General features: G+C 47.6%; 1 protein-coding gene across 3 annotated transcripts; it reads right to left on the bottom strand.

Moving 5' to 3' along the window:
• Window positions 1-29: 29 nt before the first annotated feature.
• slc6a5 (solute carrier family 6 member 5) lies at window positions 30-21,169 on the bottom strand. 3 transcript variants are annotated; one of them, XM_055507491.1, is made up of 17 exons: window positions 20,847-21,169; window positions 19,257-19,945; window positions 16,163-16,630; window positions 14,471-14,621; window positions 14,035-14,166; window positions 13,740-13,913; window positions 12,377-12,527; window positions 11,933-12,065; window positions 10,958-11,092; window positions 10,781-10,884; window positions 10,098-10,222; window positions 9,843-9,955; window positions 7,081-7,212; window positions 6,692-6,791; window positions 5,874-5,974; window positions 4,600-4,767; window positions 30-3,727 (listed from the first exon to the last, which is right to left on the bottom strand). In XM_055507491.1, exons 3-17 carry the CDS (start codon window positions 16,607-16,609, stop codon window positions 3,572-3,574), a joined length of 2,322 nt encoding a protein of 773 aa, XP_055363466.1. In that variant the 5' UTR covers window positions 16,610-16,630; window positions 19,257-19,945; window positions 20,847-21,169; the 3' UTR covers window positions 30-3,571. The 3 variants fall into 3 exon arrangements, with proteins under 3 accessions (XP_055363466.1, XP_028999971.1, XP_028999970.1); XM_029144138.3 differs by lacking the exons at window positions 19,257-19,945; window positions 20,847-21,169 and adding an exon at window positions 17,526-19,039; XM_029144137.3 differs by lacking the exons at window positions 19,257-19,945; window positions 20,847-21,169 and having other exon boundaries at window positions 16,163-17,507.
• Window positions 21,170-21,262: the final 93 nt, after the last annotated feature.

Genomic DNA, 21,262 nt, shown 5'->3' with positions numbered 1-21,262 from the left:
CGCATCTGAACAAAGCAAAGACGACGGAGTAAAACAATAACATTTATTTATTGATTCATAGGTTATACATTTCATGATATAATAGCGATATATTATTATTGGCAAAGATACTATAGTCCAATAGCATTTCTATACATAAATACAAAATCTGAGGTAGGGCCTCAAAGATTGATGACATTCAAAATAAATAAATGCATCTCACATTTATGATATATATCTTCTGCTTTTTTTTTTTTACATCTCACACAGGATTTAAAACATATTTGCTGTATATCTACTCTCTATTTTCAAATCAAAAGGATGATGGGCTTTTGGAGGCACATATCTATATCCATAGGCAGCAGTGCCTCACGTAGAACACACAGAAATATGACATTACTCAAGTAATTAGAAATTTAACCTATGCACTCATAGGTCACACGATAAAGTGCCGGAAAAGACACGACAGACATAACAATAGGTGTACTGGTACCATAGGAGACAGACGAGAAGCTTTTTTTCAGTGATGTTATTTTGAAGTACATACAATATTCTACTATTAGAGGACATCTACTGTATAAGGCCAATGGTTACCTGAAGATGTGTCGTAACGTATTGGCAAACATCAAGGAACACTACATGGGATATAAATGGCAGTATCTCAACCTCCTATATGCAGATGATACGATCCTTTTTTCTTCTAAGTTTTTTTTTTGTTTTGTTTTGGCTAAAACCCTAGTGAAAGATCTCCTTCTTTGGTTACCTAAACTGCCTAAAGTTGACTTGGAGGCAAAGCAAAGAGCCAGGAACTATTTTTTAGTCTTTTTTTTTTCCTTCCTCCTCCGTACGAAGGACGACGTCAGCCCTCCGTGTCTTAGTATTATGTAAAACCAAAAGTTTCCTAAAGTAAACATGCACAGACTTATTCTATTGAGAGAGAAAGGACACTGAGTTACGGCAACACAAACTGCACATGCAAGCGTGTCAGGGTTACATTATATGAAGCCACGTGGTTTTAACTGAACCCTAAGCTGTTTTTTTTTTGTTTGTTGTTTTTTTTTCCTCAAAACGAACGCAGAGAAGCCCAGTAGGAATGCGAACACAAATCATACAGCTGTTCCATTGCAGCCCTAATTGGAATCCCCTCTGTCAGGCCACAAAAGGCTTTCACCATTCACAAAGAAAAACGCGCGTGACGTCAACACCGCAGCTCGTCACAAACCCTCGTGTCCAGCGGAACAAACGGAGAGAAGCGGCAAGCTGATGCATTGTGGGAAAAACGGGGGCGCCTACTGCATAAAAGCTGCTTCTTCCGGTGACTGGCCATGCAAACATCTGACTGACAGTAAAGCGGAGCTCAGTAAAACTAACACGGAGACACGAACACGCACGCGCACGCGCACACACACGCTACGCTCAACTTGGAACAAATAGAATCGTAAGGAAAGCAACACTGGAGCAAGCAACTATTTACCAACAGGGCGTTTGTGCTCATTAATTGATTCTCTTTTGCTTTCGAACCAAAGTCACACCTGTGCTATTGTCAAGTCAAGATTAGGAAAAGCGATGGCTTGAAGAAGTCGTCAAGGACCTTTACAGTCTGAGCTACTGTTATTGCATCCGCACCTGCAGCCTCCGTTAACAACACTTGAGCCTGCGGTGTTAAAAGCGTACGGGACTTGGTGTCGACACGAAAATGCAAATCCGAGCGGTCAAAGCGCGGAGACGACTAATTGCTTCTGAGCGGTTACGTGCTTTGAAGGTAATTGCTCGGCCCACGAGGTAACGATGTGCCGTCTGTCACGTGGCAGCGTGGACGGAGGAGCCGAGGGCCGGTACCGGAGCGGCACCGGACCGGTCGGGAAACACACCGACAACGGCTCATTTGTGCTGATGTCGCCCTAAAAGCACAACTTAAAGGGAAATATGCTGCAAACCACAGTCGGCGAGTTACTCCCGTGGACGACAGCGAGCAGAACTTCAGTTATATTCAAATGAGACTGATCCGCGTATCGACAGCTCAAAAGCCAGTTTAATTTCCAGGTGATTACAAGCGCTGAAACGTTTCAGAAGGATAATTATCTATTTATTGTTCGGTTTCTAACTGCGTCAAAATAAAACCTCATCTCCAGCTACAGTGGATGAAGGTGAAGCCACTCACGCTTCCTACATAATAATCACACGGACGCTGCCGAGGTCGGCGGGAAGCGGCGCGAGACTCCTCGGCCTCCGCCGCCATCATCATCATCGCGTGGGCGCCTCGAGCCGCTACCCACGCGCTACTGATCCCACAGAACCTGCGGCGCGGAGTCTGATGAAGTCGAGTTTACCTGAGACCCTGTTTTCATGGACACGGAGAGGCAGAGGTGTGATGAGCTCTACCACAAACGACGAGAGACGAAGCTTCCTGGAGGGAGGACGCTATTTTCTACTCTAATCCTCATCTACTCACACACGGCGGCGGCTCCTAACGTCGTGAGGACGCGACGACACACACGAACTACGTGAAGATACTTCGAAGAGGCGTAGACTTTGTACAGCGCGTAGCGGGAGCGACGCGCACGCTCCCGTCACGCCGGTGATGCGGCGGTCACGAAGGAATGGCTTCTCACCGCAGCCGGACGGGTTCACAGCACACACAGCGACACGCACGGACGAAGACACACGTGTGTGACGGGGACGCGATCGGGTCGGGACGCGAGACTCACAGGTCAGACAGGAAATGAAGGAGGACACGAGTCCAGGAGGGGACGGGCTGCTTCACACTATGACGATGGAGAGAGGGGCGATCACGCGGTCTGCAGGTTCCGACAGAACTGGACCCGTCATGGTTCTGATCCGAGGCCAAAGTGAGTCCACTGGACGCAGTGAAGGTGGACGCGTCTCTACTGTGACTACGGACGCACGAACTGCGTCTAGTCTAATCTACTTGTGACAGAGCAAGAGACTGAGCTGCAGCTAGTGTGAATACAGTAAATGCTGCGTAACAGGAACAAGGTGAACGGTGAATCCCGCATCGCTGCTGCTTTTCTTTCCCTTTTTTTATTATTTGTTTTTGCTGATGGAGTTTTCTACACAGACGGAACGAAACACAGATCCTCGTTGAACCTCTGTTCTCCTGCTTCCACCACGATGATGTCACAGACACACACACACACACACACACACACACACACACACACACACACACACACACACACACACACACACACACACACACACACACACACACACACACACACACACACACACACACACACACACACACACACACACACACACACGGTGAGGCCGGTAACGCTGCAGTCTGATCCACTTCCTTTCATGATGCAGTTTTTCTATTGGAATAAAGGTTCGTGGGGACGGGTTACGGACGGATCATGACTGGGAGGCGATCGGAGAAGCAGCATCGGAGGAATGCACTCCACCTGGCAGCAACGACCACTCCTCCCTCAGAGAAGAGACATGACAGAGGGAGGAAGCCCGTCGCACAACCACAGTACAGGAAGAGAGCGAGGGGGAGAAAGAGAGAGGGGGGGGGGAGTACATGGACAGCAGGGGCAGAGCGGGAGCGGGTGCGGTGGGGGTGGAGCTACTGGTAGGAGCCCAGCTGGAAGTCCTTGGGGGGCAGTTTGAGGCCTAGAGAGCTGGTTCCCAGAGGGTCGATCATGTTCTTGTAACGTTCCCCGCGGTGCTTCATCAGGAAAGGGCCCCAGTCGGGCTGAGGCGAGCAGACCAGCTTCAGGCGCTGCAACGGAGCACAGAGCAGGTTTATAGTGTGAACACCAGCTGTGCACAAAAGCTCCCGCTTTTACAGCTGTTCGTCCTCTCACAGACACCGATACGACACAGTCTGATCCTTGTTCTGCTCAAAGACCCCGACACACGTGGTCTGAGAAATCGATCCTGCCAATCAATACACGAGCTGGTTCAAGTATCCGTTTGACTCGCAGTGTGTGATGCTTGTGCAGCTAAAACTGGTCACATGTCAATAAATCATGAATGAGGCCCATCACAAAAACTGGTGCAACGTATTCAAGTTGAGTGGCTTCATCTCAAACTGTGTACTTTGCTCCGAACCGCGCTCGTCCTATTTCATTCTCTCTCAAAGTCTGTTTCTCCCAAGAGGAAATATCAGCGTTTTAGGGACTAAGTTGATCCCATGAACCAAGCGAAAAAACAACCCAAATCATTTATCTGCAGCTTTAGTTTCCTTGTAAACATCGAGCAGCACAGGCTGTTTGCACTAATATCCCACAAAGTCTCTCCCAATAAGAAAACAAACACCTGATGACTGCATTTATTGCAGCCATGCAAATAAAAGGAATGTAAATGACGGAGGCCGCTGTCAGAGCCGCCGAGGAAACAGAGACATTAGAGCCGGCATCGCTATTATCATCATCATCATCATCATCATCATCCATTACTCAGAGTATTTAAAAGGGAGCGGCCAGAGAGCTGTCCAAATCAGTCAGACCAACTCTTTTCTAGTGACGGATGACACTGTGTGTGTGTGCGTTTGTGTGTGTGTGCGTTTGTGTGTGTGTGTGCGCGTGTGTGTGTGTCTGGGCAAACACAGAACACACGACAGCGTCACCGCGGCCTCGTGGCAGCCATTACCTCGATGATGGAGCCGGGGGCAAGGTGCATCTTAATGACGAACATAATGGGGATCCAGATGACGGAGCAGATGACCATGAGCCAGCCCAGAACCATGGACCAGGTGGGGTACGTGTAGTCCTCGTACGTCATTACCTTCCACTGGTAGAGGCTCAGGCACAGGATGCCCTGCAGAGAAATGAGACGCCGCTGTCAATAAACTGCCCCTTTAAAGTTTAAACGTGTGTCCACATGTTTAGCGCATATAAACACAAATGACCAGATTTAGCTCCCAGACTTAAAACTCAACAAAGACATTCACTTTCAGCCACTGTTGGAGGTTCCTCCTCCAGAACTATGAGACCTCTGGGTCAAAGGTCACCGTCAGTTAGCAGAGAATGATGACAAACGCCTTGAAAGACCATCTGTGCTAATTGGTCCCAAACCTGCGGGCGTGTTGTGACTTAGTGGATGTGAAGACATCACCTCTACAGCAGATCTCCTCCCAGAGCTGAGCTGAAGTCACATCCAGCAGCTGAAGCTGAGCCAGACGCACAATGGAAATTTAGACTTTCCTTTTGACTATATGCACAGTGAGTTCAAAGGAAGGACAGAGTTGAAAGGAAATCTCCTGTCTGCAGGAAATTTGTCTGAGAATTATTACAAAAAGAGACGAACAAGGAAAACAAATATATATATAAAGAAAAGAAGCCAGACGGAATTAGATTAGCCGGAGTTCTGCATCGCTGAGCTCCCAGAGGAAATGTGATCTCCTCCAGAGCAGCAGGACGACCCGACTGCTGCTCCATTTGTCTCCGTCGCCTCTGCTTTGAGGCTACAGCGCCTTCCATTACCAAAACTAGCACTGATGATGATGGTGGTGATGATGATGATGCCTAGTGTCCGGCGCTGACGTGGTTTAAACACTGCTGCTTGGTTTACGCAGACTGAATCAAAAACAGAGAATGTTGCTGTCTGGATATAAATGTACTGTATGTGGGGTTTTTGTGGCAGCTGAACTGACGTCACACAAACTATTTGGCAGGTGCTATTGTGAAAAACACAAACAACTTAACACTCAGTGACATGACAGGAATTGGAAAGAAAAATAATTTTCGATTCCAGTGTAACAGGAGCAATTTCGTCCTTGTTCCTTTCCAATTGTGAATCAATGAACTTGAAAGGCTGCACTGAAAATGGAAACGTTTCAAGCTGCACATGTCTGTGTGTGTGTGTGTGTGTGTGTGTGTGTGTGTGTGTGTGTGTGTGTGTGTCATGAGTAAAAACAAACACACCGTCAGAATCGTTGGAGTCACAAAGGCCCAGCAGAGTCTCCAGAATCGGTTTGGCTGGAAACCAATCATCATTTCAATGTCTTCGCAAAATCTCTGTAGACCTGAAAAAAAAATAGAGTGAGAGAGAGAAATGAAATATCAGAAGAGAAATGGTAACGAATCGGGCAGAGGAGACACAGAGAGTGACCTGGGTTTAATAAGGTCCCTTAAAAAAGATCAGCAAATTCAATCCATCCTCACGAGCTTGTGCATGTGTGTGTGTGTGTGTGTGTGTGTGTGAGAGAGACAGAGAGAGAAAGAGAGAGAGAGAGAGAGAGAGAGAGAGAGAGAGAGACAAAGAGAGAGAGAGAGACAAGGAGAGAGAGAAAAAACGACAGAGAGAAACAGAGAGAGACAGAGAAAGAGAGAGAGAGAGAATCAGTTTTCATTGTCCCTGAGACAAAGCGTGGGAGCAGATGGCTTCATTCCTTTGCTTTTATTGACGGATAACAGTGAGTGACAGTGAAAAGACAGAGTCGCACAATCATTTCAATATGTCACCTGTACTGATGCTCTGACAAACTGAGGCAGAGCCATTTGCTTCGCTTCCTGGCACCAGCCTCCTGACACTCACCTGAGCTCTGGGCCTGTGTGTCTGTGACACAGACGTCACAGCAGAGACACCTAGTGGCCGCCGCAGGAACAACAGGTCATACTTCACTGGTCCATTCAAACAGTTCAGGTTTCCTGAGTTATTTTTGCTGTATTTTACTTTTGGAGCATGTGACAGATGTGTTTAACAGCAGGTCATTGGATGAAGGTGAACCCTCTGTACTCACCGTAGAGGTAGGAGATCCCCACAAGCTCAAAGATGGCGATGATGACCAGAGAGTAGGAGGCTGCGAATGTGTCCACCAGCTGCAGCATGTACATCCCATTCTGTCACAAAGCAAACATGAAAGTAACGTTCACACATCCAACATCCCCCTCCTTCGTCACAAGTCGGTGCGATCACAAGAAAGGACACGCAGAACTCCCTCGGGCCGGGTTTTGCCATCTGAAGCTGTGTGTGGGGATTTTAATAAGTCTCAGTCTCCCTTGATCCGCTCGCTGAGCCTTCACTCTGAGCGCTCGGCCTGGCTTCACATGCAGAAATCTGTTGACTCATTCAAGCACAGGCGTCGGAGGGTCCAACGAGGGCCCAGATCAGCGCGTTTGCGTGTCCTACCTCTGTGATCATGGGGAATCCCAGGATGAAGAAGGAGATGCAGCAGACCAGGGTGAAGAGCGGCTTGTGTTTCCTCAAGTATTTGGGATACTCGTCCGACACGGAGGTCACGATGGTCTCGATGGTGGCGAACTGGAACGGAGACGAGGGGGAGCGGAGGGTGAGGAATCAGGGAGAGAAAAGGGAGGGCAGAGAACGGAGGAGACGAGGGGGGAGGAAGAGGAGGAAGGTTATCATAGCGTTAAATCACACCAGCGCTGCTTTTGTCTGTTTGTTTCCTATTCATCCAACGAACGCGCGTTTACTGTAACAAAGGGCATTATTCCAGCCACGAGCACGAGCGGATGAGGAAGCGAATCAATGTGAGGGCTTTAGATTAAAGCAGAGACGTGACGGGTGAAGCTGGAGCGCAGGTAAACAAATGAAACACAACGGTGAGAGGAGCTCAGACCCAGAGGACGGTCGGAGCGTGAATCCATCACGTCTGCGCTCGTCCTCCTCAGCTCCCACAACTAATTTCCCGTCCACGTCCCGAGCTCATTACCACCGAGCTTCTGTCTACAACAAAGCCAGCAGCTCCCGGCTCAGAGTCACATCATCATTTACTGTTGCTGCTGACGCGCGGCTTAATGCGCCCCCGTGCCCTCCGCTCGGCTCAGGAGCAGCTCAGGAGCCGCTCAGGAGCAGCTGAGGAGCCGCTCAGGAGCAGCTGAGGAGCAGCACAGGAGCCGCTCAGGAGCAGCTGAGGAACAGCACAGGAGCCGCTCAGGAGCAGCTCAGGAGCAGCACAGGAGCCGCTCAGGAGCAGCACAGGAGCAGCAGAAAAACAGCTGAGGAGCAGCTGAGGAGCAGCACAGGAGAAGCTGAGGAGCAGCTCAGGAGCAGCACAGGAGCCGCTCAGGAGCTGCTCAGGAGCAGCAGAGAAACAGCTGAGGAGCAGCTGAGGAGCAGCACAGGAGAAGCTGAGGAGCAGCTGAGGAGCAGCTGAGGAGCAGCTGAGGAGCAGCAGAGAAACAGCTGAGGAGCAGCACAGGAGAAGCTGAGGAGCAGCACAGGAGCAGCTCAGGAGCCGCTCAGGAGCAGCTGAGGAGCCGCTCAGGAGCCGCTGAGGAGCCGCTCAGGAGCCGCTCAGGAGCAGCTGAGGAGCCGCTCAGGAGCAGCTGAGGAGCAGCACAGGAGCCGCTCAGGAGCCGCTCAGGAGCAGCTGAGGAGCCGCTCAGGAGCAGCTCAGGAGCAGCAGAGAAACAGCTGAGGAGCAGCTGAGGAGCCGCTCAGGAGCAGCTGAGGAGCAGCACAGGAGAAGCTGAGGAGCAGCTGAGGAGCAGCTGAGGAGCAGCTCAGGAGCAGCTCAGGAGCAGCTCAGGAGCAGCTCAGGAGCAGCTCAGGAGCAGCTCAGGAGCAGCTCAGGAGCAGCTCAGGAGCAGCTCAGGGCTCTTGGAGGCCCAGCTTTATCTGGAAGTGTTTGCTCAGGACTCTGCGTGGAGGAGGTCTGGCCTTTAGCAGAGACTCTAGGTGTCACTCTAGGTGGAACCGACACAGTCCAGACAAATAGAAGCTGCTTGTGGCTGCGAAACCGGTGGCTCGTTAGCTGCTACGGCTAACGAGCGCCGAACAAAGACTGAAGGCCTTTCACAAGCTGTCAGTATTTGCAAGGCAAGTTTTCGTGTTTGAAATAACTTATTATTCTGTCAGCTTCATGATTACAAACTGTGAATCTCTGATTTGTAATAGAGTAGTACTGATGTACTGAGTACTGATGAATCACCATTATTATTATTATTATTATTATTATTATTATTATTATTATTATTATTTATGTTAAAGGCTGTAAAAATGTTTTTAATCAAGTTGATTTGATTCGATGTAATAGTCAAGCCGTCATTTTAGATGAAGCATTATAAATGTGCAGAGCTGCTTCATCTGACCTGTTGTTGCCACCACTGACCTCACTGCAGCGGAGCAGGTTCAGGGCGTCTGCTGTTTAGTCGGTACCATTAGAACACGTTTGAAATTGGGAGGTGGAACCGTACTCGGGTTCACGCCAACGCTGTTGTTGTTGCAAAACTTTAAGGTCAACTTGGTTTAATTCACTCCAATCACGCTCCTCCTTGTGCCGAGTACCTGCAGCGCTGCAGCACTTCAGCTGAAATCAGTCGCAGTGGGTGGAGAGCACGCGTAATTATGTTAATTGGGTCAATGTCAGTGTTTGTACGGAGCTGGAGGCGCCGCTGAAGTCGAGTTTTTACTTTGGAGCAAACAATGTCAAGACGCGCTCATCATTTCCAGCAGAAACATCACTCACGTCGAATTGGGAAACTGTGTTTTCTAACAAGGAGAAATGTCTAAAAGCAGAATAAACCTGCTCCTTCCTTCAGTCTAACGGCTGAGATTGAATCCAAATCCCTGGTTTATGTTACCGTGTGACACTGACACAGACAGGAGGCGGTGGCTGTTTGCAATCATGGACCGTGCAGCTCCACTGATTCCATGACACGTTCAAGTCCCGACTCTTCCACCTGCAGCTCGTCAGCTCTGAGTTGGTTCATGTTACATGGGTCAAATACACAATAGTTTCCTTCCACTTCCTGTCCAACAATCAGACTAATCGCCTGTATTTATGTGTCCAAAACACTGTAATCTGAATATTATTGTGGCTCAAAATGTGTCAGACGTGGTGGCAGTGATGTGTCAGAATTTCCACCTCTTTATTGTGAGGACTCATGTTGACACACACTCAGATTAAAGGGCCTGTAGTTCGTTACCATGGTATCCAGGCCCAGAGTCAAGAGCATGAGGAAGAAGATGATGGCCCAGAAAGGAGACAGGGGAAGTCTGGTCAGAGCTTCTGGATACACCACGAACGCTATGCCTGGACCTGAGAGGCGCACACACACACACACACACACACACACACACACACACACACACACACACACACACACACACACAGTACGTATAGAGGACTTGAGCTTTTATTCTATGAGCAGAGCTGCTGTTGCATTAGTTTTGCAGCTTACCTTCATCTGCCACTCTCTCTATCGGCACCTTCAACTCATGGGCCATGAAACCAATGACTGAGAAGATGACAAATCCAGCAAATATACTGGTGGCACTGTTTGTACATGTCACTATGATCGTGTCCCTGCAGGAAAAACAGAAGAGCGAGAGCGAGAGAGAAAGAGAGAGAGAGAGAGAGAGAGGCTAAATGAGCCACCAGCAGCATTACAATGTTTAAAAGATGAAACAAGTGTGTATTACATAAGGCGCTTGTCTTTTGTGTTAAGTGTTGTGTAGACACACTGATGCGGCATCCAACAGTGCCATCTGGTGGTGGGAACAGGAAATAACTGCAAACAGCGGGCGCTGCAGCATTGTGCAATACATCGGGTTCACGGAAGAGGGCGCTCTGGCTCGTTTGGCAAAGTGTGCGTCTAAAAAAACAGGGACTGTTCATTCCCACAGGGCACGAGTGCTTGTACTCGTAAAGGGTTTTATAGTAATACTTGAAAAATGTGTTTGCGTGATAAGTGTTGCAGATATTTGCATTAAAACCAAAACTAAAGTTCCAGGCGGAGAGAAAAGAGTTGAAACAGTGGCTCCAACGTCAGCGCCAGAAAGAGAAACAGAGCTGACATTTACCGACTCTGTCTGTGGTCAGTTCGAACGTGCCAGACGCGTGGTTCACCTCTCGAGTGTTTACCTGTAGCAGTTATTGTGAAACTTATTGTACGACGACAGCGTGATGAGGCCTCCCCACGCAGCCGACAGCGAGAAGAAGATCTGCGTGGCCGCGTCCTTCCACACCTGCAGACAAAGAGCAGGGCAGCGTCAGACGAGTGCGCGGCTGCGTGCGGGTCGGAACCAGCCCGTCCGGTACCTTGGCGTCGTTGAGCTTCTCCCACTTGGGCGTGATGAAGTAGAGGATGCCGTCACCGGCCCCGGGCAGAGTCACTCCTCTGATCAGGAGGATGACCAGCACCACGTAGGGAAACGTGGCTGTGAAGTAAACCACCTGAGCAAAGGGGTGAGAGGTGCGATCAGACCTAGAAGACTCCACCTCACGTCACGGTGACGTCACAGCTGGAAACGCCGGAGCCCGTGTGCAGTTAGAGGCTGGATGGATGCGGGGGTCGCTGTCTTCCTACTGCACGTGTGACACGATATTTTGTCTCAGCTGATGTGCGTGACGTCACCGCATCCAGTAGAGGGCAGCACCGACTAAGAATTCTGCTCTGAAGTTACGCTTGATGCATTTACCTTCACATAAAATTCCATCTACAGTTGAGGGCGTAATTATTCATACTTCTGAAGTTACTTTCATCCAAACAGCAATTTGGAAGTGACTCAGGCTTCTCTCAAAAAATAGTAAGATGATTTACAAGAGGCACCATTGTGTAAAAATGATTACTCATCTTTTATTTTTATTATATTTATATTTACTTTTAAACACAAAGGGGCATTTTCCTAATTATTCATCACTTCCCGTGATCACTAGAAAAGCCTTTATTGGCTGTTCCAGCAATCAGACGCTTCCTATAACTGCTTCTTTCACCCTTTCAGGTTGGAGGATCTCCTCCAAGAGATAAGTAATCATTTTGTCCACAATGATGCTTCTTGCACATCATCTTATTCTCTTTTGAGAGAAGCCTGTGTTATTTTTAGATAAATAAAACATGCTGATTGAATAAAAGTAACTAGAATTTGCCAGTAACGACTGTACATGCTGTGTTTTCTTAAATCCTAAGAACATCCTGCTTTTTTTATTACCAGCATGGAATCACACAGGCTTATAAAATAAATAGTTAATCTTCAGTTTCGTTTTGTTTCTTTCTCTCATCAACAGCTTTGCTACCTTTCCTGAAGACTTGATTCCTTTGGCTAGAGACGCGTAGACAATGAGCCAGGCCAGGAAGAGGCATCCTGCCAGAGGCCAGCGGAGGTCTCCTGGGTATTCAATGCCTTTAGAGATGTGCAACACATTGTACCTGCAGGTGTGAACCCAAACTATCCGTTAATAAAAAACACAATAAACAGCACAACCAAGAAATGCTCTCATTTATTTAACCATGAATGAATATAGTAAATTATGAGTTTCTCTGCCACAACATGTAAAAACTTCCTCAAATCACAGCTCAGTCCAAAGCAGCTTTTCTCGTCACTCCTAGTTTTATTAATTTTGCAGAGGACTATAAGGACTATATATATATATACACACTGTATATACTGAGGCCTATGTGTAAAACTCTTAAAAGCGCTAGTTTTTCTTATCAAATATCACATTCAAGCCTGCACTCACTTGAAGTACTCCTCGCTGGGGCTGACGTACGTCTTGTTAGTGTCCACTGTCATGTTTATCAGTTTGCTCAAGTTTCCCACAGCGTTTGCAGACAGACAGAAAGACGAGTTCCTGACAGACGTGTGGTTTCTGTCCCGCAGGATGCACGAGTCTGTTCCAATCACAAACCAGTACAGGTCAACTGGGAGAGACTGGCAGAGTGGGTTAGTTTAAAGCTACAGCTCAGACGTTCATACTGAAAGTGAAACACATGGATGTGGGTTTTAAAGGAGGCTGCAACACAAAATGGCAGATCACAAATAACAAACCCAGATGATGCAGATTGTTTTATCCTTTTCATGTAACTCAAGTTTGTTAAGTTGTCCCTGCGGCACAGGCAGAAAATGTAAATGCCTTTGTTTTACCTTAAATTAAATATACTGTTCATTTTAATTTCACACGAAAACACCAACAATACGCGTTACGGTTGAGATTTCTGTAACAAATTAGGTGAACGCCAACATTTTATATGGCAGAACACAAAGATAAACATTTTGGATTTTAACATATGAAATGGAAACGTTTTAAGGCTCCATGCAAGGATTTTCTACCCTGATATGATCATAGTAGCATGAATAAACCTGCAAACATTTTACATCCTACTGTGCAGAAAATATGAATATAAATGTGTGTTTCACAGCTTACATTTACTTGTTTTTTGTTCAGAATACATTCTGTTATTTTCCTCATTCATGGGATTGAAAATAGATTGAGAGAGAGAGAGAGAGAGAGAGAAACTACGCTGTGGAGTGGAGGTGCAGTTCGTGCAGCAGCCGCCAGGGGTCAGTGTGGGGCTCACTGCAGCACTGCAGCAGCTCCGTCTGTACAGTAAATTTGTCAAGCAAGCAGTTTTTGTGCTGATTTCACAGAATCGCTAGAGGAAAATATTACCCCAAATTAGCTTCATTTCGATATTTATTTGACGGGAATCGACGTGAAACGAATCCTAGTCAACATTTTCTCACGATCAACACAAATTGGTAGTAAATTCAGACGTATGCAGAGCAGTTCAACGCCAGAGAACAAACACGACTCATTAATAACACTTTTAAAATGACGTGTTTAAAAAAGTGTTTCCTTCCTAATATGTTTTATTTGAGCCTCTCCTGTCACATTATCAGCAGGTTTCACTAAACACGAGCCTACAGATGAATGAAAGGCTGCGGATTCGAGGTGTTGAAGGTGAAAACACCGCAGAGATCACAGGTCAGGATTCATTATACTGCAGAACACCTCAGCCGAGCGGCTCGTGACGCATTGCGCATTGTGGAGACGGGGCTGCCGTTAGTGTATGTGTGAGTAAGTGTGTGTGTGTGTGTCTTACCTAACAGCAGCATGTCTTTGTCCTTACATTCCTGCGTGTTCCACTCATTCCTACAGTTAGCCCATGGCAGTGAGCCCTTCAACGAAGCGAACAGGTAGTACAGTGTCCAGCACATTATAATGTTATAGTATATGGCTATCAAGACAGATATTATCAACATGGCAATCCCGCAACCTAAAATAAATAAATGAGACGAAATATATAAATTACTCTTAAGAAACGTAGAGAACTCGTTGTGATAAGACATGAGCTTTATTTTGAAATTGTTCTCAGCTGATTACTTGTGGCAGGTTACCTTGCAGCGCTGGGATGCATTTCCACACTGACACGGGCCCTTGGCTGGCGAACTGGCCCAGGGAGACCTCCAGCAAAAAGATGGGGATCCCGGCGATGCCCAGCATCGTCAGGTAGGGAATCAAAAAAGCCCCTGCAAGGAAACGAACCAGAGGCTGCAACGCGCACTTTACGAGAACAAAACGCCTAAAACGGCGCAAAACTCTAAAAATGGCGATTATCAGTCACTTAAATTGCGCGGAAATAGCATAGTACTATTTTCTCACCGTTTTTGCTGCATCTTTCGATTTTAATGATAACAACCATTCAAACATATGCGGTTCCACCGCATGTAAGATACAACCCCAACAAATACACGTTAAATATTAATACGCGACTAAAGAAACCAGGCCTTCAACGAGAAAACCTTTTGTTTCTGCTCCGGAATGAACTCTTACCTCCACCGTTTTGGAAGGCAAGATAAGGGAACCTCCACACGTTCCCCAGTCCCACCGCATATCCCACCATGGACAGAATAAAATCCAGTTTATTGGACCAGTTACCTCTGGCCTTATTTTCATCTCCTCCCTCATCATCATCATCGTCAGCCTAATAAGAAAAAACATAAATCCATTTAGCAAAATATTTCTCCCTGGTAATAATATTATTAATAATAATAATAATAATAATAATAATAATAATAATAATAATAATAATAATAATAATAATAATAATATATAACATACAATTATATATTAAAAAATATTTGTGATGCCACACACTTCCAGATCTGTGCCGCACACTTTAGATGTGAACCGCACACTTCCAGACATGAAGCCACAGTAACTACTGGCTTTCTAATTTATCGTTCATTCCACGCAGACGCATCGGAGTCATTGACGCCTCCATAGAACTTATGTGAGGATACAGGCCCAGGATGACAAGAAGCTGCTTTACATTACATCCTAAATCACAGACAACAAACTAGACAATAATAGACACGAACTCTAATAAACTAACAATCACGGGGGGTTTTAGCACCACTGCATCATCATCTGATGTCAATGAATGAGTAAATGAATGAAAAACACTGCATCAGTGATCAAAGTGAATAGACAGAGTTCTGCGTGTGCGTGTGTACGTGCTAGTGTACAGACACGGGGTGTGTGCGCGCGCGGGAGGGGGGTTCTCTGGGTGTGGGAACAATCCGCAGTCTTACGCACAGCGCTGTCTGTCAGAACACCTGGGCGTGTGGGACGTACCACGCGATTCTGCTCAGAGCAGGGGACGCCGGGAGGAAACAAATACACGGAATTCACTTTAAACGAGACACGAGAATTCATTCACCGATTATAATCTTCAGGCGACTGAAAAAATTCTGACGTTGGGCCTGGACTGGTTCCGACTGCTGCAGAGCAACGAGTCAAACGGACCAAGATCCACCCGAAATACCGCTTATGACGCTGTGCGCCCGGAGGCCTGACCCGGTGTAACACACACACACACACACACACACACACACACACACACACACACACACACGCACACACACACGCACACGCACGCACACGCGCACACGCACACGCACACACACACACACACACACACACGCACACGCACACGCACACACGCCTGTTTGTAAAGGAAATGAGCCACAGTCGTGGGGTTTGAGCAAACACAGCCTGAATCACGGGGAGACAAAGTAATGACACCACCTGCAGCATCTTCTAAGCAGCTCAGGCCCCGTGAAGCATTTCTGCCCCACGGCCTCTGATCATTGCTCCATTCTTAGGTCATGACCCGAATGTCAAGTCAGCAGCGTCCACCATCTGTAACTCAGGGGTTATAGTTATAGTTCAGACGCATCTATGCACAGATTAAACCACGAACCGGGGGACATCACATTCAAGGCGCGAGTCTTAGTTACAGCACTGACTCAACTCAGACTCGCGCGTCTCACGCCCGCAGCGCTGATCCCCGCAGCTCCGCGCGCTGCTGAGAGCTCCCCGGGGTCGCACCTTCCCCGTCTGCGGCCACCAGGTGAATCCAGCCAGCTTTCTTATCGGCGACACGCCGAAGCCCCCCCGCCCCCCGCCCCCCGCCGGCCGCTGCGCTGTGCGCTGAGGAGACGGCTCATTTAGCTGACTTACCCCCGCAACGGTGCCGGGCTGAACAGACGTGTTCCCATCTGTTCCCAGTATGATGGTGGTCTGGCTCATGGCCGTCCAGTTCGCCGCCGTGTTGTTCTGCTCCGAGCTGGCCCGGAGCGGGTCGCCGTAGTGGACGGACCCCCCGCGGGCGGATCCGGCGGAATCCTTCCTGAAGGCCGAGTTGGCGGCCGCGGATCCGGGACCCGTCGGCGGGGTGTTTTTAAACGTCCCATACGCTTTGTTCGCGTCCGGTTCTCCCGGTTTATTCTCCGTGGGACAAAAAGTTTTGCTCTCGTTGCACGACGGCGGCGGCGGCTGCGGCGCCGGGTGGTGGTGGTGGGGGGCGGGCGGCGCGCACGCCGCCGTGTTGTCCGGCTTGTTCGCTGTAAGTCCCGCAGCTCCGTCGGGCTGCTGTGTGGGGATGTAGCTGGCCGGCTGTTTGGCCATGTCTCTCTGCTCAGAGAAATCCTGGAACATGGGAGGAGGAACGGATCAGCGACACAAAAAGCCACGGAGACGCAGAAAGCGTGAAGCCGCGAGGCGGCTGCGGCGCAACTCTGCTCCTGGACTATTGTTCGATTCTGCAACGTGTTTCTGCGGCATGTTCTGGACGCGGCTGCTCCGTGGTTTCAGCTCACAGTCCACAGGATGTGTTGGAGTGTGTTTGTGTGTGTGTGCGTGCGCGCGCGCGCGCGCGCGCGTCAGGGGAAGGGGGGTTGCGTTGCTTCTCCAGTTCTCGCTTTCTGCAAGATTCTTTAATTTTACGGCCCATTTCCCCCTCATGTCATTCAGCCACACGCATCCACTAATTTTATGGGCAATAGACAAGCTGCTGCGGGTCTCCTGGCAGCTCCGCTCTCCCCGGCAGGCATGCAAGATCACCGGCGTTACAGCAGTAAGCGGACCCGGGGCGGCGGAATTACAAATGACTCCCCGAAATGTAACTTCACAAGGAGGAGAAAGGAGCTAGAAAACGACCCAGATTCTAAAAAAGGCTCCTACCAATAAGTTAATTGATTAAATCTCTGTAAATATTGTGAGGGAAAATAATGGGACGTTGCAAAAACTCTCCTATTTAAGTAAAAAAATAAATAAATGAAGCAAAACGTAATAAAAAACGTAAAAATAATATTCCCATTTAAATCTTTCAAATGTAACATCACGGGATTTTGAGGAGGAAAAAAAAATATTTGTGACAGAAACGAGTTAGGTAAGTTTCAAATATGGAGACGCAGCTGCATTTCAGCACCTTGGACAGCACCAAAGTAAAAAGTGTTGAATCAACATACAACAGATCCAAAATGCATTTCCCACAAACAGGAGAAGCCGTAGATGAAAAAGTGAGAAAAACACCAACACTTACCATATTTGCGTTGTGCGGACAGGCTGAAAAGAGCTGTAAAAAGACGAGGCGAGGACTGGAAGCGCACTGGTTGTAATCACGCGAAGCGCCAAGTGCAAAGCTCTTCTATAGCTCCGTGGGAAAGACTGGAGTTTGCGTCAGTGCGGAGCAAGGTGCCCTTCCTGTGACATTTTCTTGATAATAGGAGTTTGATAAATCATTGGCCTTGGATTCGGATTTTTAAAGGGACAACCAGAGCCGAGACGACGGAGGCGCGTGTGTGCGTGCGTGGATACTGCGCGCTCGGGTTACGCACGGTCGATGCGTGAGCGACTGGACAGACCCTCTGAAAACTGATTAACCCAATGGTCTCCAGGGATGTGTGCGATGCGCGCACGTGGACCCGTCCCGAATGAGCCACGCAGGTCGTTCGGATGAAGACTTTCACACTCGGGCTTTTGTTGCAGAGGAATAATGAACTTCACCAGGGCACGTGCACAGCTACAATTACAGTAGCGACTTCTGGGGAAGATGATACAAGCCACTGTTTTATGGGAAACCTTGTTCCTCTGCGTCAACAGCTAAGCTAGAAAAATCAGACTATAGCCGGAAATGTTTCAAGTGTTATATATAGAAGACAGTTTTAATTCGCAGTTGTATAGGGGTTTAATATTAGTACACAGTATTAGTCATTTATTTTAGAAAGTTAAAAAAAGACTACTAAAGTACTAAAAATGTTCTGAACCATAAATAGTTTTTACACCTGGCAGGTTTTACGCACGGCGCTCACCGGCCTCTATACGTTCCTACGTGCGTCATCCCATAAGAGCATTAATCAGTTTTCTTGTGGGCGAGGTCTTTATACCACTACTCATTTCTATGGTGTTACGCAACACGGAGGCCTTTTTCCTCACATCACGTGTGTGAGCACAACCTCAGCCAACCACTGGCGCCCGGACTGGAGACAGTGACGGCTGAGCGGAAAAGGTGGAATACTGTGGATCCCGAAACACTGCATTGCGCATCCCACTGTCCAAGACTCCATTTAAACGGATAATGCGTAATTAAGCCCTTTGTGTGGCGCCTCATCCAAAAACCCAAAACACACAGGCATCGTCGTGTTTTCTAAGCAGCTCAGGAGAAAATGTTGAAAACATAAATACGTAGCTGTAACTGGCCTCCGTAGAGCAGAATGGAGAGGAAGACGAAACACCCTTCACACACAGAGACACACACGGTGTAACACAAACAAGGTGGTTAAGAACTACTAATCACGTTATTCGCATCGAGGCAATTAGCCTTTAATGTATATAAGGAGGCCCGAAAGAACACATTGGGTCTGAAACAGAGAACGCACATCTACAGCGTCCAACAAAGCGGAAGATCCGTTCCCCCTGACTGAGTCCGAGGGCCTGAACACTGGACGACAGTCTCAGACCTGACAGCCCAATTACAGATGTGTTAACGAAAATTACCGGCCCGTTGCTTAGCAACCACGTTGTTTAGCTAGCCTTTGTTCGAAGACTGGTGGAAAACTCAGACATGGGGCATAAAGGGCCGAGTTGACGATATAATAATAATAATAATAAAATAATAATAATAATAATAATAACCGTATTGTTTATTATGTTTAAATAATATATTTAAGAAAACGATTTTAATTATAATTTATTTTCGCAATTATTTTATTTTTTTAACAGACTATTTAAATACACCGATCCAAACCCTGACAGAATAAAAACATATACCTACGTTTTCTTAAACCCACCAGCTCATTCATTAATTTGCAGCTTCTCGCCGTTTCCTGCTGCGTGTCCTGCTCTGGTTCTGGGCCAGTGTCGCTGCTGGGATCAGTCCCAGTCGGGGCCGTTCGCTTACTATGCGCGCTGCGCCGTGTGAGCCTGTAAATCTCCCTCCGTTCCAGATAAGAGGCTGAGGCGGGTGTATTAGCCGCCGCCCTGGGTTTAATTACATTGTCAACAGAGAATAATTGTAATTGATTTCTGTTCCTCTTTCCAGAGCCCGCTGAACACACGGGATGACACGGGTGCGTGCGCGCGCGCATCCTGCAGAGACGACGTGGTTTCATTTCAGGATGTTTTGTCCTAAGTTTCATTAAAATAAACAGCGGGAGGAAACTGAAAGAAACGGCGATTTGGTTGAACCACCATTTTCGTTTCCCGTCATTTCCCCAAATGTGATGAATTCCAGACAAACCTCAACTTTAAACGGTCGTTCACCTCGTCACTGTTGTACTATGTCCCAAACCGTGTCGTCTCAGGCTTTGTGCCTTTGTGAGCCAGGCGACGTCCCGACAGAGCAGCTGGAACCAGCGCTTGGAGTTGCAGGGTGTCTGTTGCTCTTCGTTAATTGCGTGAGCTGTAATTAATTGATCACTGCCGCTGTCTGCTGAGATAAGAAGCTGAATCCATCCAAAGCGCCTGTGAAGGAGGAGGAGGAGGTCATTGAGAGGCCCACTAGTCGCTTCAACACCATCATCATCATCATCATCATCATCATCATCATCACTCCTGCTCAGAGACAAGACTTTCCAATTCAAGTTCAGGCATTTCCCACTGCACAGTTACGTGCAGTAATTCTAACTCCAAAAGGTAAATCTCCTCCTATTCATTTAGGTGACTGATTTTCTGAGCAGGCCACACCTCAACATCTGATAAAAGGTTATTCTCTATTTGAATTGCCACAAAAGGTTGTTGGACTAATAAAAACCAGCAGTCAGGAATTCTGCAAACATGCTGCTGTCTGTGGTTTTAATAGCTGATAAGACGTTTACGTTACACACCATGTGCAGGACACAGAAGCAGCAGAAATACGTCAGAGGAGACTGTCAAATCTCCAATAAATGGGCTTTCAGCTCCTCCTCCTCCTCCTCACATACGACTACACTTTGTCAGAGCCTAAAATTCATCATCTCGGGCACAGACGCAAGAAAAAATCTTTAATTGTAAGCAGAGCTGTGCAATGAAGTATGTAAAGAGGCTTCAGTCAGCCTTTTTAAAGCTTAAATTCATTTCGCATTGTCCCTGCAAACTCGTGGAAGATTGATGATGCCCCTGTTGGGATCTCATGCGTCTTAAAGTGGGACAATAACGAGGAGAACATGGACGGAAGCTGGCAAAAAGCGCAACAATGAGCCGGCGTCCAGTTCTCCAGTGGGTCCAGTGGGTCCAGTGGGTTCTGTCTCCCTGGACATTCTGCTCTGACGGTTTCATACAGTCTGAGTCTGTAGCTCTCCTTCAGCGACTCGTGGTTAATCGAAAAATAACACTAAACGCAAAACAACCAATTAGAGAAGAATTCACCTGCTTTAAAGGGACTCACGTGTGATTGGTTCCATCAACACTGAGACAGCTGCTTCTCCGGGTCCTTCGTTCAAGCTTCAATGTTAAGTCTGAGTTTACCAGACACATGTGAGACAGGCTACAGACCACATGAAGGAGGCTGTAGGGTTCTGGAGGGTTGAGGAGGTCACCAGACAACCTGAACAGTGCGGCGGCAGCCTGGTGCTCTGGGGACGCTTCTTAGCAGCTAGACTGTAAAATGAAACAAAACCAGGAAAGAACCCGATACGGTTTACTGTAAGAGAACTTTGAAGTGGGGGAAGAACACGTCCCACCAGCAGCTGAGACTTCAAAATAAAATTAATGTCCTGGAAAGGCCGAGTCAAAGCTCAGATCCCAAACCAGTGTGAACGTCAAGTCTTCAAAAGTGCATGATTCACATTGAACCAAATAATT

This window comes from Betta splendens, chromosome 3 (assembly GCF_900634795.4).
Source record: "Betta splendens chromosome 3, fBetSpl5.4, whole genome shotgun sequence".
In the NCBI taxonomy this organism is placed as follows: Eukaryota; Metazoa; Chordata; class Actinopteri; order Anabantiformes; family Osphronemidae; genus Betta; species Betta splendens.
Note: the sequence above shows the minus strand (reverse complement) of the source record. Positions and strands in the feature narration are given on the sequence as shown.